The following is a 19,110-nucleotide window of genomic DNA, read 5'->3' on the forward strand; positions in this document are numbered from 1 at the left end:
GTTAATGTCCCTCCCAGATCACCTATAATATTTCCTTCATCTTGCCTGTAGGTATTGATTTCCATTAAATCTCCCTTCTTCTCTCTCTACCTCAAGGTATACCAAACCCCCTACCAAAAAGGGTCCACATTACTCTTACCCTATCCACCCAAGCAAAAGTAATCATTCACCAAAGAGAAAAGGAAAGGGGGAAGGAGCAGAATGTGTACCTTTTAGACTAAAAGCATTTAGCACAATGTCAGGCACTTGTAAGGCCAACAATGATAAATGCTTTGTTGACTTGTTGGCTACCTGATATCTTCCTCCATCCTCTAGAAGCTTCAAGGAGGTTAGGCTGTTGATCATTAGAGCTGAAAGAGACCTTAAAGGTTATCTAATGAATACCACCTCCACTTTCACAAACCCCAACCCTTCGCCCTCCACCCCAACACACCCCATCCTTCTTCCCTTTTTGTTGGTCCATTACAAGAAGTCTGAGTTTCCCCTTCCTTTCATCCCTATGTCTTCCATACTGAGAAGCGATTCCTAGCAATCACCAAACCATTTGTTGATCCCTGTGGAGTTGTTTATTATAGGTTCTGACCTGTACTGTAATTGTGAAAAAGCATCAGGAAGACACTGAGCTTTCATTACTGGTGTCAATATGGGGGAATGTTGGCTGCGTCTGAGTCCTTGCTGTGAAATGACGGAAAAGTGGTCATTTTCAATTGTGATCATTTACTCATGGTTACTAGTGGTTTTAATGATGAGCAAGCATCTTTCAAGTGATTACTTTAGCCTTGATAGTAACAGTGACAGTGGCACCTGATTTAATACATTTGTTCATTGTTCTGGCCTTCCTTGCCTTGGATGTTTATATAGTTCCCACCAATGCTCTAACAATCCGTTTTAATCATTGGTTTGGATTTCAGTTTTTTTTTCCTTGCTGGTCTTTTGTCTCCTTCACTCATCAGGGAAAATTTATCTTTCTGCTCCTCTTGCCTAGAAAAAACTTAAGGAGAGACTCTGAAGACACATTAACAGATTCAGCTTCTTCTCTCTTTTGTTCTTCTAGGGAAACAGAAGTACCTGTGTGCCAGCAGGAATGACTGCACCATCGATAAATTCAGAAGGAAAAATTGCCCATCATGTCGGCTCCGAAAGTGCTATGAAGCAGGGATGACCCTTGGAGGTGCGTGCAGACTCTTTGTTTTTAGAGCGGATTTACCTGTCACATAATCCTGAGAAAGAATCAGGGTTCTAGACACAGGCCATCTCACATGTCCTGGGAAACTTTACCTCCTTGCATCCCCACTGAGTCTGTCGGGAGCCCCCAAACATGCCATAGAACCCTCTGTGGTTGGGTAGACCAATTGAGTAGTGATAAGAGGTCATCACTAGGAAATTTTAGGATTATTTGCTTAAGTGGGTCAAAGGACTGAGCGACACAGTTCTGCTCTAGGCCCTGCCCCAATTTTGAAGAATGTATAGAAGCTGACACCTTTGACCCAGGCACAGTGGAGGGAATAGGCAAGGGTTTAAAAGTTGTCATGGATGCAACCATCCCTGATCCACCTTAATACAGTCTTATCCCTCGCTGCCTGACCCTTTAGGTATTCAAGACCTAAAACCTGAGGCAGCTCAAATTATAACCCACTATACAAGACTTACTTCTCTAGGGCAACAGAAAATATAAAGAAACGCAAAGATACATAGTCTACTAGGAACAGCCCTAGATGTGGAGTCAGAAAACCTGGATTTGTATTCAGGCTCTATCACTCATTCCCCTCAGTTTTCTCATCTGTAAAATGAGAGGGTTATACTAAATGGCCTTTAAGATTCCACCCAGGTCAGAATCCATGCTTCTGAGATCTGGTGCTTAGGGGCAAGCCACACATATAGCTAGGTCCCCATAGCTACACTCTGCTAGCCAGTCAGCTTTCCCTTCTCTCAAGGCCCTGAGCTTTTCCAGAAGAGAGCTGAGTTCTTCGGGCTTTGAACAGCTGCCAGCTATATGTAAGGCTCAGAGCAGAGGAGAGGTTGGAACCCTTGTTAGGGTTTGGGGCAAGAGCTGCCTCTTTCCTGCTCCCCTTGGGTTCCACGCTGCTCATCTCAGCCCCAACCTGCACAGAGCCAAATCTAACCAGTAAATTTCCTACTCTACATTACCCAGAGATGAGCAGGAATTGTCGTATTTTTCTCTCTCAAGCCATTCAGGCAACATCATTTTCCAAGGGGCTCTGTTGCAGGTCTGTGGCTGGCTGGCTGCAGAAAGGAGCCTAACTCTTTCACAGGAGTCTCTCCCTTTGCCTTTCCATGGCCCTTAGCCCAGTGTTTTGCCCCCAGCCCCTAGCCTGGTACCCTCCTATTCTCTGGCCCAAGCACCAAGCCAGAAGGTTCCAGTCCAGTTTGTCGATGCTCTGGCCAATGGCCAGGAAGGAGAGTTGCTTCAAGGGTCAGGCCTCCTTTCTCTGTGTTTACATCTACCTAGAACCAGTATCCCTTCCCTCCCCTCCCTTCCTCCTTTCCCACCTTCTCCCCCCACTCCCAGAATGCTGTTTCCTTCAAGGACTTGCATTTTTCATGAGAAAAACAGGCTCGTTAGTCCACTCTGATTTAGAAATCAGAATGGGAGAAAGGCAAACCTATTCCCACAACCCTGGTACCTTATTAGAGGTGATCATCCCAGCAAACACAAGGAGCAGAGTGCACAAAGCCTGGCCCTCTCCTCTCCCTCCCTGGGCCTAATTTATAGCAATTATATCCCTGTGGCTATTCCCTCACCCTCTTTCAGAGAGATGCCCCATGGCTTGTGTGCCCATGGGACTAATGGCCAGAGCTGCCTGTTTCCCATCTGCTTCCCATCTCTTCCCCTGTCCTTTCCCCATTCCCACCCTGTTGGCACCCACCAAGGCTTTTCAATAATGATGACCCATCACACTCTCACTAAGATGACCAGAAGGAGTTTGTCCAACTGGCCAGGCCCTCCCTCAGAGACCCTCATGAATGGGGTCCCACCCTGCTGGTTCCCTCACAACCTGCAGGTCTCAGCAAATAACTAGGAACTCAACTCCTGTTGACATGTCCAGCTACTCCTTAGATCCTCGTGACATCTGTGGCTCTAGCCTAGCAAAGAGCCTTCCCTACCAACCTCCCTGGGTAAAAGTAGGGGCAGAGAATTACTATCCCCATCTTCCAGATGGGAAAGTGGAGGCCCAGAGAGGGGAGGAGACACAATTAGGAGAGAAGAGTCAGCCTTCTGACTCCTGCTGCATGGATCTTTGTGCTACAATCAGCCGCCCGTGAGAACTTATGAGACAGAATGTCAAAGGTAGAAGGAACCTTAGAACTTTGAACAGGACACTTATCCAGTGCAGAGAAGGTCTTTGTCTGCATCATAGTCTGCCCTCCCCACACTTTGGCATACTGGGGAAGCAAAAGGGACTCCCTTCTCAGAGTCATGTTTTTAAATACATAAAATACAGTAGAGGATTATAAGGGAAACCAATTGTAATGAGACAGAACCACCAATAGTTTTTTCATTTTAATTTTTTTTGATGGAACATGAAATAACATCCTCCCTTTAATGAGCCTTTTAACACAGAAAGAGAACCAGAAATACAAATGCTTAGTGGGAATTTAAGTTGAGATGTCAATTTTTTTCAAACCAAGTCTTTAAGCTAGTTAAGGGTGAGAGTATAGAGGGTATAGAGCTTTATGTTTTCTGACTTTTGACTCAAGGATCCTCCCAATAACCCTCAAGGAATCCAAAGCTGAGAGACCCTTTAGAAACAGAATTCATTGCTTCACTAATGCACAGGGATAGAATGCTATTGAGATCTTTTGTTTCCACATCTCCTTCATTCCTGAATTAAGTTTCCTTTCCCCAGCCATTCAGCCCTCCTAACAAAAACTGCTGTTTGGATCTGAACCTGTGGTTTCATTGTTACAGGGAAGGCCCAGTGAGGAAATGGCTTTGACAGTCTGAGAAAACCCTGTGGTTGTGTGTGTTTTCTGTTCTCAAAGAGGACCGTGACATTAAGATGATGACATGACTTGCAGTTGATTTTGATTTGACATCTTTGATTCACTCTGGAGCTCAAATATAGAGCCCTGAGAGAGGGAAGGAAGGAAGGGAGAGAAGAAAGAAAAGAGGGAAGGAAGGAGGGAGGAAAAAGAGAAAGAAGGAAGGTGGGTGGGAGGGAGGGAAAGAAGGAAAGAAGGAAGGAAGAGAAGGAAGAAAGAAAGAAAGGGAAGAAAGGAAGGGAGGTAGGAAAAAGGGAAGGAAGGAAAGAGGAAGGGAAGGAGGGAGGAAAAGAAGGAAGGAAAGAAAATAGGGGGAGAGAGGGAATGAAAGAGGAAAGGAAAGGAAGGGAAGGAAGGAAAGAGGGAAGAAAGGAAGAAAGAGAGGAAGGGAGGGAGGAAAAAATATTTACTATCTCCTGTGTGCCAGGTACTGTGCTAAGTGATTTATAATAATTAGCTCATTTGATCCTCACAACAACTCTTTGAGATTAGGTACCATTATCATCTCCATTTTACAAAAGAGAAAACTGAGACAGAGGTTAAATGACTTATCCAGGCTCACACAGCCATTCATTGTGGAGTAAAACTTCCAAGGCCAGCTCTCCATTCACCATCCCATGCTACTTCCAGTGATGAGGATGATGGTGAGATCTGTGATGCCATTGGTATAGGGAAGTCCCAGTGAGGAAATTCCCTCCACCAGTGCAGCCCTGCCTCTGTCTTGGTTGCATTTTTGAGTTTTATACAGTTGACCAGGGCCCTGAGCCACTAAAGTGACAGCCAGCCAGTTTGTGTCAAAGGCTTGAAGTCTTTCTGACTTCCGAGGTTGGCTCTCTATCTAATATAATCATATCAGATGCCTCATAACAAGGAATTTTTTTGAAAATAACAGTTTAACAAAACCAACACATCAGCCTTCTATCACAGTCCATGCAACGTTTTGTATCCATAGGCCCCCACCTTGGCAAGGAGGAAAGGATGGTGCTTTTCTCTACCTGTAGAGGTGAAGGTTAAAGAACTACAGTTGCACAGCTTAATAAGTGTGCGTGGCAGGATCTGAATTTGGGGAGACCTCCTTACTGAATTCCTTCTTCTATAGAACCCTTCTTAGCTAGAGCCCCTCTAGTTGGACCCCCTCATTTGGGGGATGAGAAAACTCATCATAAGATCATTGAGCTAGAAAAAACCTTAGACGTCTTCAGGTCCCACCAGTTCATCTTACAGCTGAGAAAACTGAGGCCAGAAGCCATGAAGTGATTTACCCAAGTGGGATTGGTCATTCATAGCCCTTCCAGACTTCCTTGGCATCCCTTCCCCACTGCTATCAGCTAGAGACCAAAAGACCCCTATATGCCCCCAAACCACAGAAAGGTCACCAAGAATCTCCTCTGAAGAATACACCCATGTTACAAAGAATTCACACGCTTAGAACTTACTTACCTTCTTGCAGCCAAACATCCCACCTTCCACAGCCTCCTCTGTCTCCCCCGCCCCAGTTCAGTTTATTATTATTTGCACACTCAGTGTACATCAAACATTTACTCCATGTAAACAAGTAAGAAACAAATAGCCAATAGGATATCCCCTTGGACGCTAAAGCAACCAGCTTCCAGCTTCATGAGGTTTGAATACAGCCTAGTCATTTTGACCATTCTCCAAGCTCATTAAAATGATATGCTATATAATTGTCTGCTGGCCCCCGCCCCATGCACTCCAGGGTCAGATCAAAATGACTTTAGGGTTTTCCCATGTCCTAGAGAATCCAGTTCAATGGTATCCCATAGTGATAAGGGTGCTGAATTTGGAGTCATCTGAGGTCAGCTTGTAACCCCCAGGTGACTTTAGAGTAGGGAGTACTGAATCTGAATTCAGAAATAACCTCCCTTGAAGCCAATTATGTGACCCTGGGTAAGTCCCTTCCTCTCCCTTGGCCTCAGTTTCCTCCTCTGTAAAATGAGAGGGATGAACTTGGTGGCTTCTGTAGAACCTTTTAGCTTGAGACATAGGACTCTATATGTGACCTTGGGCCAGTCCCTCTCTGGGCCTTAGGGGCAGATGACTATTTTTTCATGAAGCCCAGATAAAGTATAGACTGGTGGACTTAGAGGTGAGTGGCTTGGTTTCCAGGTCTGGAGACATTAATCTTTGCTCCTTCTTCCTTCCTGGTCTGTTTTGGAGACAGACACTTTGCCCTGGTGGGCTAGGGAACTCCCTGCAAGGAAATTCCCTCTACTCTGTGGAACCAGTAGGCGCAGACTCTTATCTGGAGCATTGGGAAATGAAATGACCTGCCCAGGGTCACACAGCTAGCATATGTCAGAGGACAGATTTGAGTCAATTAGCAAGTACTTAAGTGATTGGCCCCATGCTGGCTGAGACACAGCTATAAAAAGAACCAGTCCTGGCCTCAGGTCATCAGATCATAGATTTAGAGATAGAACAGACCTCAGAGGAGGCAACATGTGCACCGATGGATATGTATAACATGTAATCCAAGGTAACTAGGGCCAGGAGGGTGGATTAGGAAAGACCTCAGACAGAAGAAGACTCTCAAATGGAGATCTGAAAAAATCCTGGGCTTTCCAGAGGTGGCAGTGAAAAGGGAAGGCATGCCAGGTGTCAGGAATCACCAGTGCAAAGGCAGAGATAAGGATCTTCCTGACTTTGAGGCACACCCAGTTCCAAAGCCATTTCCTCAAAATAAGCCTTTGAGGTAGCTGGTAAAAGTGTTGTCTTGTCTTGTGTCCCACTCTTTGTGCCCCTGTGGACCACAGCATGCCAATACTGTCTATGGGGTTTTCTTGGCCAAGATACTGGAGGGGTGTGCCATTTCCTTCTCCAGCTCATTTTACAGATGAGGAACTGAGGCAAACAAGGTGAAGTGACTTGCCCAGGATCACACAGCTAGTGAGTATCTGAGGTGGGGTTTGAACTCAGGTCTTCCTGATTGCCACCTCCAGTAAAAGCATCACTCCCATTTTACAGATGAGTAAACTGAGTCTTCAAGGTGATATGCTCAGAGTCACAGAGCTTTTCACTAAAAATCCAGTGCTTCCGTGTTGCCTCATTCATCATAATAATTAAGTCCTATTACTTAGCAAGATTGGGCACTTGGGAGAGAGAATGAGATGACTAACCAGCCTCTGACCTCGAAGAGCTAAGACATGTCAATAACCCTAGGAGCCAAAATCTAGACGCTTCTAGTTGATAGAGACACCTGTGAGTCCAGCTAGTCTAATCCTCTCACTTTAGAGAGGTGGAAACTGAGGCCTAGAGAGAAGGGGCTGGCCCAGTGCCATACAGGCTATAAATGGAAAAGCCAGGATTTTAATGGAGGCCCCCTGGTTCTAAGTTTCATATCCTATATTCATCTCTCTTTGCATTATACCATACCATCTCCCCCACAATACACATTGGAATAGCACAAGTGCTTGAGAATATGTTGAGAATTCAGAGTTTACCCCAGGCCCAGGGTGGCAGAGGAAGACTTTTCAGGGTAAAAAGTATAATCTGGACCTTGAAGGATGGTCAGAAATGGATTGGATGGGGGGAGGGGTTGGTGAAAGCAGGGAGCAGGAGAGGACATTCCAGATGTAGGGAATGCTATAAGCAAAGGCAGGAGGGGAGAAAGCATGGGACTGGGCTCTGACTTTGGCTGAACAAGAAAAGGAGTAGCTCAAAAGCTCAAATGCGGAATTACCTCCAACGTGACTGAGAATTGCTAGCATGTTTATAGGGCACTGACATTCACCAAACACTTTACATATGTTCTCTTATTTGACGAGTGTCCAGCCAAAAAACCTGACCTTCCAGCCATTACCCTTTTCTCCATCCCCATTTCCAGGCTGGGTATCAGCAAAGGGGGGCCATGGACAGTTGGCAGTTCCTTGAAGGCCTGGTTGTCAGGAAGGACCTTCTCTTGGGCATGGTATATTTCTGGTTGCTTTTGGAAAACAACATATTGCTAATTGCTTCAGGAATTTCAATCCTTTACCCACTTTGCACTTGAGAAAACAGTTATAAATATCCCAGCCTCAATCAAGGGCCTTCCCTCTTCTCCTGAGTTATAACTTTTTCACAGCCCATAATCAGAATAAATACACAGATGTTTCTCACTTTTCCCTATCAAGTCCTCAAGGATGAATTCTGTTTCTCAAAGCTGAAGTGAAAGAAAAAAATGGCCCCTTTCTGGTAGTGTGTGTGTGTGTGTGTGTGTGTGTGTTATTGCTGTTGTTGTTGCTGCTGTTGCTTAGTTGTATCCATCATGGCTGACTCTCTATGACCCCATTTAGGTTTTTCTTGCCAGAGCTCCTGGGGTGGTTTGCCATTTCGTTCTCCAGATCATTTTACATATGAGGAAACTGAGACAAACAGGCTTAAGTGACTTTCCCAGGGTCACACAGCTAGGAAGTATCTGAGGTCAAATTTGAACTCGGGTCTTCTGACTCTAGGCATGGCATTCTATCCACTGCAGCGCCACCTAGCTGCCATGTGTATGTGTTTTCTAAAGAGTAATCTTTGTGCTGCACATATCTTGCTAAAGTCCATATAAGGACAGAGCCATAAGGGACCTTAGACATCATCTTGTTTTACAGAAGAAGAAACTAAGGCCTCGAGAGTGGAAATGATTTGCCCAAAGTAAGACAGGTTAGAGATGGAAAGGACCTTAAAAATCATCTAGTCTGATTCCCTTCTATTTGTGGGTTTCTTTCTTTTACAGAGGGGAAAACTGAGGGTTACCCAAGGGAAGGAAAGTGACTTACCCAAGGTCACACATAGGACTCTAGATCCCAAGCTGCAGGGACCCTCAGGGACTATCTAGGCCATCCTCCTCATTTTACAGAGGGAGAACCTGAGGCCCAGGGAGGGAGAGTGACTCACTCAGGGTCACACTTAGAGTCTTAGATCTAGAGCTGGAAGGGACTTCAGGGGCCAGCTAGTACAAGATCTTCATTTTAAAGAGGGGGAAACTGAGGCTTAGCCAAGGTAATAAGCTGCAGAGGCAGCAGTGGTACCCAGGACCTCTGCCTCGAAATGCAGTGCCCTTCCCTACTGCATCCTGTGACTCTGAGCTCCTGCTTGCTCCCCCCTTCACTTTGCATAGACTCCAGGAGCTAGTCGGCTCCTTTCTTCCCTGGTGGAGAGCAGCCAGCCTGCCAGTTACCCAGAGGACTTTCCCACGCCTCAGGCAGCACCCCTTGTCTCCCCCACCCCCAAACTTCCTTCACTACATCTCCTTCAAGTGATTGATGACAGCTCCCATCTCGTTGGCATTCTCTCCTTTCCAAAAGGCTTTGCTTAAACCTGCCCAGGGCCCTGAGGACACCAAGGGCAGGGAGTGGGGTGCCTGCAGCAGCCTCCATGCTGACTCCAGGAGCCACGCGCATCGGGCTCCCGTTGTTCCTTCCCTGTGGCCAGTGCGTGCAGGGCTTGCCCTGACCCTTTGGGGCTCTCCAGCCTGGGACCCGGTACTGCCTTCTGCTCTTTCCCCAGCCCATTGGATCTGGCTTACCCATGAACTCTGGTTTGACTTGGCCTGAAGTCAAACCAATTGTGATCTTGGATCACAATTTGGACTACGCCTTTTTTCCCTTGGCAGGGTTCTTTCTCTTGCATTGACCCATTCCTCTCCCTAAGGGGGTGAGGATTGGGGAGGGGGGCAGAATACTCTAAAAGCTAGGGTAGGGCAAATATTCTTCTTCCCATTTTACAGATGAGGAAACTGACACCCAGAGAAATCACTTGCCCACAGTCACATGACAGATTAGTAAGGGACTGGGCTGGGACTGGAAGCCAGCCTTCCTAACTGCCTCCTCCCACAACATCCAAAGAGCCAGCCCCCTAAATGCAGTTCCTTAGTTTGAGCTCCAACCTAAGATCTGGGGCCATCGTGGCTTTTAATAGACCTACAGGACATGATACCAGATCACACAAAATTCCATAATGTCCCAACTGAAAAGACTCTAGAAAATCTATTTCAGATTTTACATGTGGAGAAACTGAGGCTCAGAAAGGGGAAATATCTGTAACTCGCTTGGTGTATATATGCTAATAATGAAGCTGATTGTATGGCTCCTAGGGATCCTTGAATGAGTGCACTGAAAAGTAAGTTGCATCGGAAATCAGAGATTTTGCTATTTATTATTTATGTGTGGGATCTTGGGCTAGTCGCTTATCTGAGCCTCAGTTTACCCATCTTTAAAATAGAAGTGTTAGACTCCATAGCCTCTGAGTTTCCTTCCTGCACTAAGTCTACAATTCTAGAGTTGGAGCATCTGGGTTCTCCTTAAGCCTCTGCCAATGACTAGCAGGGAAAGTAAGTCACTGAAAGGCCTGGTAAAAGTAATTTCTGAGCCCTCCCAACTCTGACATTCCCAGTTCTAAGGGCCTTCCCAGCTCTGACTTTCCAAGTTCTAAAGCCCCTCCCAGATCTGTCATTCTCAATTCTAAGCACCCTCCCAACTCTGACATTCTGGGTTCTAAGACCCCTCCAGCTCTGACATTCCCAGTTCTAAAGCACCTCCCAGCTCTGGCATGGAGGAGGAAACTGACTTTTTTCCTAAGACTGTAATCTTTGAGGAGAATCCTGACCGTGAAGGGACCTGTCACCAGCAGTGCCATTTGCAATTCCCCCCAGGAACCCTCCAGACAGGGCACTCCCCCATTCAATTTTGCCTTTAATGAGCTATAGTTAGAGATAAGGGAGACTTTTCGATCTTTGAAGCATGACGATGATATTACAATTCCAGTTCTTGAGTAACAATGTCTTTTTTTTTAAGTTTCCCTTGAAATCTTCAGTGATTAAAAAAAAAACCCTGACCATAGCAGAAACCTTTCCTTTTTCTTTATTTCTGCTATGAGCATGCCTACATCCCTTGGGGTCCTTTGGTAGAAGGGAGAGAGGTTTAAAACATTGAAATAAGCAATGTATTTATAGGTATCATTTATTTTGGGACCTTGGAGGATCTCTTAATCTAACCCCCACCCTCATTTTAAAGAGAAAACTAAGCCCCAGGAAGGGGAAGGGACTTGCCCAAGATCACACCTGTGGTATTTTCAGAGCCAGGATATGAATCCTAGTCGTGTGACCAAGATTAAAACTGTACTAGAGCATACACATCAACATGAATTGACTGCTTAGACCTCATGTAGCATTTGCTTTCTACCTATCACATGCATCATTTAAAAATCATAGTTATGTATGAGAATAAGATTAATATTTGTACTCTCCACTCTCCCTCTTCTGTCTCCCAGCACAGTGCGCTGCACATAATAGATTCTTAATAAATGTTTACTGAAAGCTGAGTTAGGAAATCTGGGGTCAAAGGTTGTTGGGCTGATGCGCCACATCTAGGTAGGCAAGTATTTTCTAAACATAATACTTGACTTAGTAAACAAAAATTTCATTTGAGCTGTTGAGACAGCCAATTTTAAAATGCTTTTGGGTTTCAATTTTCAAAGAAGATTGCTGCCACCTAGTGGGAATAATTGAAGGATTTCAAGTGGTTAAGCCCCTATTAGAATATTCTAAACTCTTAGCATGCATGATCAGTGATTACTTAGGTGTTAGAGCTTGTTGAGTTCAGTTAGTCTAACACACACACGCGCACACACACACACACACACACACACACACACACACACACACACACACACACACACACACACACACACACCCCTACTTTGCTTTACATTTGAGCCAGTTGAAGTCCAGAGAAATAAAATTCTTTACCTCCAATGATAAATGCTAGTTGGGGGCCAAGCCAGGACTACAATCAAGGCTGGATACTCTCCGTTCCCCATGTGTCTATAGCATTTGAATGTTTCCATCCCTTAACACCATCTGAGGTGGGTAGATCAAGTGTTCATATTCCCATTTTACAGAAGGAAGTAAAGCTCAGAGAGGCCAGGACTTACCTAGAGGCACATTGTTCATAAGTGTCTTGAGCCAAGGATTCAGAGTCTCAGACAGAAAGAATCTTAGAGGCCATCTTTAGATACCCAAAGAATCCCCAAGACTTAAAGTACCAGCAAGTGATCACCCATCCCCTACTTACAGATCTATACCGAGGAGGAAGCCACTCTCTCTCAAGGCCAACCATTCCACTTTCAGGACCTTTCCCCCACCAATCAAACCTCATTTGTAATTTCTACCCAGTGCTTCTAGGCCTGCCCTCCAGGGCCAAGAGAAATAAATCTAATCACTTCTACTTGACATACCTTTAAACATCTGAAGATACCTAGTTATTCTGCTCCTCACCAACCCACCAGGATTGCTCCAGTCTTAAACAGCCCCAGGTCCTTTAACCAGTACTCATATGTATGGCATGTCCAAAAGACTCTTCGCCATCTGGTTGCCTTCCTTTGGACCCTTCCTAAAATGTGGTACCCAGAACTGAACATAGTACTCCAGAGTAGGCCAGGGCAACTATCATTGAATTGTCAGAATTGGAATAGACCTCCAAAGCCATCTCAAACAACCTCATACTCCCTCTACAACATGTCTGATAAGAGTCTTCCACTGAGGAGAAAGCAGCCCATTCCTCTCAAAGCAGTGACTTCCACTTGAACAGCTCTAGTGATCTTGCCATCCAGCCTCCATTGGTCTCTTTGTCCCTTCCCTCCATTGCTCCAGGTTCTGCTCCCTAGGGCTAAACGGAACCAGGCTAATCCCTCCTCTCTGTGAGAGCCCTTCAGATAGCTGAAACCAGTTATCATGTGTCCTCTGAGTCTTCTCTTTTCCATGCCCAACTTGTAGCTTGAAGCCCCCATCACCATCCTGGAAACCCACCTCTGGAACACTCTTCGGCCAAGCAGTGTTGTTCCTAATTTGTGGGGTTCAGAACTGAACACAGAGGCATGATCCCCTCCTTCTTCCCTGACTCTGGGCTTCTCTACACGGTCCAAGACAGCATCCACTTTCTTGGCTGCCCTGGTACTCTGCTGATTCCTCTTACATTGGGCTTGTAGTGCACTAGAAGCCCCTATCTTCTTCTGCTGATCCACACCTAGTCCATCTCTTACTTACCAGGCTTAGGTTTTGGAAATCAAGTGTAAGACTTTATATTTGTCTCCGTTCAATTTAAACAAGTTCAAAAACAATTAATGCAGCGTGCGTGAGCAGGAAAAGACATGCGCTAATTACAGCAGGAAGGACATGGAATCTAGGATGGAAACAAACGTGGAGCGAATCTTCTTTAGTCCTGATTGTCCTCCAGTAGGGTTGATAATACTCCCAGCTCCAGGTCATCCACAGATTTGATAAGTGTACCATGCGTGCCCTTATCCAAGTCAATGGTAAAAATGTTCAGCAACACAAATCCCTAAGGTACTCCACTGAAGACCTCCTGCAAACAGACAGAGGACCATTGATGAGTACTGGCTGTTCACCCAGTTCTAGGCCCACCTAACTGTGCTAGCTAGCATTTAACCCCCATATCAGCATCCTGTCCATGACAATAGCATGAGAGACTTTTATCAAACAAGCTAGAGAAACAATACCTCTAGCAAAACACACACAAGAGAATGTGAGGTTTGTCAGACATAACCTGCTCTTGAGCTGGCTCTTTGGTATAATAACTGTTTCCTTTCCTCTGCTCGCTGACCATCTCTTTCCTAAAACATCCTCAAACGTTGTCTAGATTGTAAATTAAGTTTACTGCCTTTGGGGTTTGCAAACCCCATTCTCCTCCCCTTTGTGAAATATGCAGATTGTTGCAATGGCTAAAGCCCTGGGCCTGGAATCAGAAAGACCGGAGTTCAAATACGGCTGCAGATAACATATTAATTGTATGATCCTGGGCAAGTCACTTCACCCCTGTCTGCCTCAGTTTCCTCATTTGTAAAATGGGAATAATAATAGCACCTCCCTGCCAACGTCACTGTGAGGACCAAAGCCGATAATGACTGTCAAGTGCTTTAGAAACCTTGGGATGCTGTCCAAGTATAAGCTAGTTTTTATCTTAGCAAATCCAGACTCGGCCTTCTCAGATTCTGGGGTACCTCACCCTCTCTACGGCATCCCATTCTTTCTGAAGCTGTTGCTCACATGGGTCCGATGACTGAAACTTATCAGGCAGAACTGGATGTTCACTCACTCTCTCCTTCCTCATCTTGGCCACTAGCTCCCTATTAGCCACTTCCCTATTGTACTTCAGTTCAAAGGTCATTCTTCTTGGCAAAGAAGAGAGAAGTATGATACCAATTGATCAGCCCTGCCTTTGTCATATCTTTTTGTCATTCTGTCCATCATCCCCCTAGTCCTGGCCAATATGCTTCTCTTAGTGCCACTGAATATTGCATTAGGTTGGAGGGGGCTGATGCATCACAAGGTTGACTTGCATTGAAACTTACTGTCCAAAACCCCCACAACTTTGCTCACATGAGGTACTCTCTGGCCGCAAGGTATCTTGGACATAGGATGTTGATTTTTTGCACCAAAGTGTAGCATTTTACATTTCTCTCTATTAAATTGTCATTTTGGTAGATTTGATCCAACAATCTGACCCATCATGACTTCTTTTGGATCCTGGCTTGGTCATCCATTGGGTTAGCCATCCTTGCCCCCAATCTCCCACAACCTTGTGTCCTCGGCACATTTTATAGGCTTTTCTCTTCACATCCAGGCCTCCTGACTCCCAACACCATTGCCTTTTTCCAATCTTCCATACTGCTGCCCATACCAGAATAAAAAAATATATATACATTTATGCATATATGTACCCATATGAACATACATATATATGTACAAGTGTTCTTTTTTCTTTTCACATCCTTTATGCAACTTACTCATGTTGTCCATTCACAAGTTACTGAGTGGACCTAAGAAGAAAAGACAGAGACATCAAGACAGAACAGAGTCTTTAGATCACCTAACACTGCTAGTGTCCCTATAGCAACAAAAGTCTTAAGAAAACTATGGGAAAACTATGTCCTTCTGGTCCCCTCACTGAGAATCAGGCCCTTTTTATCTTGCCCTGCAAGGTTTGAGGGTGGGAGATGCCTTCTTCCCCCCCCCCCCACATCCCTCCCTTTCTTTAGCTATTGCACTGTTAGAGCCAAGGCTAGGGATCATGGGATCGTAGAGCTAGAGGGAATTTAAGGACCCCATCGCCTTTATTTTACAGATGAGGAAACTGAGACCTGAGGGCATCTAAGGAGTAGAGTTGGGCTTTGAAGCCAGCTGTGCCCTTTTCAGCCACATCACACTAGATCATAATTGAACTGCTCTGGGCTATGGTGAACTTTGGAGCACATGGAATCGCTGAGGAGGGCACTGAGTTCCATTGGGAAAGCATGATTGGTCAGATGCTTTTAGAAAGACAGAGCTGGGACTGAGTCCAATCATCTGACTAAACTATATTGTCTGCCTCTTTATGGGGCAAGAAATATGGAAGGAGAGTTGGCTGGGCTCTGCAGAGATGTGCTGAGGCTCCTTGGGATCCGAGCTCTGGAGACCGACTATTCCAGTGTCTTCATTTTACAGAGGAGGAAACTGAGGCCCGGGGAAAAGGACCTTGGCTAAATCACACATAGGATCTTAGATCTAGAGCTGAAAAGGGCCAACCTTTTTATTTTACGGAGAAGCAAATTGAGATCCAGGGAAGTTGGGTGACTTACCTAAGGTCACACAGGTACTAAATGGCAGAACCTGGATTTTAAATTCAGGTCTTATGATTCAGTGTTCAGAATTCTTTCAACTGCCCCCCCTTTCTGCTGTCTCTTCCCTTTTCTCTTCTTCTCTCCCCTCCTCTTCTCTCCTCTCTTTTTCTCCTCTCCTTCTTTCCTCTTTTCTCCTCTCCCCTCCCCTCTTCTCCTCTCTTTCTTTACCCTTTTCTCCTCTCCTCCCCTTCTCTTCCCTCCTCTCCTCTCTTCTCTTTCCTTCCCCTTTTCTCCTCTCCTCTGCTTCTCTCCTCTCCCCTCCCCACCTCTCTTCTCCTTCCCCATTTTCTCCTGTCTTCCTCTCCTCTCCTTCTTTCCTCTTTTCTCCTCTCCTTTTCTCCCCACCCCTCCTCTCCCCACCAACCCCTCCTCTCCCCGCCATTCCCCCCTCTCCTCCACACCTCTCTTCTCCTTCCCCATTTTCTCCTATCTTCCTCTTCTCTCCTTCTTTCCTCTTTTCTCCTCTCCTTTTCTCCCCACCCCTCCTCTCCCCGCCATTCCCCCCCTCTCCTTGCCCCTTTTCTTCACCTACTCACCTCATGCTCTACCTCTAGCTAATTGTGCATGACCCATAATGTTCTTGAACAGGGACCCTAAATGTAAATGTCCTGAACAGGGCTTTCTATTGTAAGGCAGTATTTATAAAGAAAGTCAAAATCACATACTCCCCACCCCAGCATGTACACACAAAGCCCTCTTCCTTACCAACTGTTTCTAAGTATTATTGTTATTAATAATTATTATTGTTATTAATAATTATTGTTATTAATACAATCATATTAGCTGACATTGATATAAGTACTTTACAGATATAATCTCATTTTTTCCTCACAACCACCCTGGGAGGTAGGTACTTTTCTTATCCCCATGCTACAGTTGAGGAAACTAAAGCAGACAGAAGTTAAGTGACTTGCCCAGGATCACACAGCTAAGATGTGTCTGAGGCTAGATTTGAACTCAGGTCTTCTTGACTCCAGGCCCAGTGTTCTATGCACTATGGCACCCACTAGCTATGATTGGAAAAAATACACCCAACTCCCCAGATGGCCCTGTCTCCTTGGCACACTGTGTTCAGGTGAGCCCCAACGCCTAGCAGTGGGTTCTGTGAGCTAGGAAAGCTTGCCTTCTCCCTCCCCATCTTCCAACCCCATATTTCATTCAATGGTCTCTCTCTTCTGTATCAAAGAAATTCCACACGGGTTATTACAAGTACTACAAAAGAACCAGGGACTGAAAATGAGCTGTCTTTCCTCATTCAGACCAAGGACTCTAGCGGAGAGCTCCAAGAGGCAGAAGCTGCCTTCTCTGTCAGTGACTGGGGTCAGTGGAGGGCAAGGGTAGGACAGGAGACACTTTTCTGGTGAAAGGCTTCCATATGAGCCTACCTCACAGGGTTGTTGTGAGGAATTTTCAGAGGACAAATCGGAGGAAACATCCACCTTAAATCTTGAGCCACCATCTTCCCTGTGACGTGCATTGGCTTAGCCACCTAACTGTCCTCAATACCCAATTCTGGGTGTGCCACCTGAGGTGGATAGAGATGAGGTGTGGTCCCAACCATTGTAAGAGTTTGAAGGAAACTCTGTTGAATCATAGGCCCACAGAACCTCAGCAATGCCCAGGAACCCCTAGAGCGAATGCCATTAAACCTCTTTGTGGCCTGAGGCCCCTTTAGCTGCTAGTGAAGCCCATGGACCTCTCCTCAGAATATTGTTTTTTAAATAATTGCAGAATGTACTAAATTTCTAGACATTAGTTAAAGTAAAGGTGCAGATTTTTCCTGTCTAGATGCACAGAACCCCTGAAATCTACCCCTAGACCCTAGGCTAAGAACCCTTAAAGATGGCTCCCTGCCCAAAATGTGAATTCCCACATAGTCAAAGACTGACCAGGCTTTTCGAGCTGGGAGGAAGCTTGGAGATCATCTAATTAGAGCCTTTCTTTTCAGCCTCAGGTGAAATCACTTCAGGGATGAGAAACTCACTACCTCACAAATTGTTAGAGTTTCCTTCTATCATAAGCTGACCTCTCCCTGAACTGTACCTTTCCCAGGAATAAGGCAAATGCCCCTTCCATATACACATTTACCCCTTTGAAGAGCTCATTTGAAGACAGCTGTGCTCCCCTTGAAAATTGATTGTGGCCCTTTCCAACTAGCCAGTAAGGAAACTCGGTGGGGGAAAGTGGGGTCTGTCCCCTTCTTGCTCTGCCAGGGACCTGGTTTATCCATATCTATGTGACCCCTTAACCTTGGTAGTCATTCTCAGGCCTCGGCTGGGGATCCTCAAAATCGGCCACACTAATTCAATCAGAACCAGAGGGCAGACCTCCTTTGGGCAGAAAATATCTTCACTGCTCTTCAAAAGAAACATAGGCATAGACAATGACTGACATCATAGACTACCAGCTATGAAGACTTATCTGGGCCTCCCTTATGGGCAGGGGAAGCCACTTGTCCAAGAGGACCACAGATCCAGAGCTGACAGAGCCTTAGAGACCAGCTAATCCAACCCCCTTGTTTTACGTAGGAGGAAACTGAGGCTGGGGGATGGAAAGGGACTTGCGCAAGATCACCCATAGATCTAGGGCTAGAAGGGACCTCAGAGACGATCCAGTCACAAAAGTAGAAACTGAGGCCCAGAAAGGTGGAGCAGCTTGCCCAAAATGACACAAATCTTAAGCCCAGTATTTGAGTCATAATGACAATCTAGGTCTTTGGCTTCCAATACAGTGTTCTTTCTACAAAGCAACTGCTTTATTGGTAGTCACATAAGTAGGAAGTAACCAGTCAAGGCTCTCCAGCTCACTCCCTTTCTCCTTTGCTATACCTACTTGTCCACAGTCATCCAGAGTTTAAGCAACAGGTCCAAGTGGCTTCTGACTCAACTTTCTCCTTGCCCAATGTTGGGATCCCAGGGCAGCCTCAGCAAGTGGGGGAGACAAGACTGTGCCTTAGGGAACATGACATTTGTTCTCTCAACTTTCAGGGACCTGAACCCCAACATCTCAGCAGCCACCATATACTCCCCTTCCTTAGTGATGCTAGGAGGACAGAGCCCAGCTCAGGGCATTATATGGCCCTTTCTGGCCTTGGGCCTTCTTGCCTCATCTACCCATTTGTTCCTGCATTGTCCCATCCCCTGCATCTTCCACATATCCACTTTTCTTGGCAGTCAAACCACAGAGGCACGTAACTGTGGGAACATGGCAGGCCCTGGGTCCCCCTGCTTTCCCTATGTCCTGGCCTCCTTCTTGTTCTCCAGCCCCAGCCCCAGACACATTTCCCTCACCTTCTGGTCCTCTGAGACCTTCCTTCTGGAGAGAAGCCAGTCAGGGATTCCAGACTAGGGTCTCCTCTCTGCTTGGGGCACAGCCATAATCTCTAGGCCGACAACAGGCCCCCTATGTGTTTTGGAAGGCTAACATGCTTTCTCTTTGTTGGAA

The 19,110-nt window shown here is 45.8% G+C and overlaps 1 protein-coding gene across 1 annotated transcript in view; it reads left to right on the plus strand.

Moving 5' to 3' along the window:
- The window catches only part of AR (androgen receptor), a 221,200-nt gene that overhangs the window by 170,519 nt on the left and 31,571 nt on the right, over positions 1 to 19,110 (plus strand). Inside the window, 1 exon segment of the mRNA XM_072626320.1 lies at positions 1,055 to 1,171. Within this exon segment, the coding sequence (XP_072482421.1) occupies positions 1,055 to 1,171 (117 nt within the window).

Source organism: Notamacropus eugenii, chromosome X, assembly GCF_028372415.1.
Source record: "Notamacropus eugenii isolate mMacEug1 chromosome X, mMacEug1.pri_v2, whole genome shotgun sequence".
Taxonomy (NCBI): Eukaryota; Metazoa; Chordata; class Mammalia; order Diprotodontia; family Macropodidae; genus Notamacropus; species Notamacropus eugenii.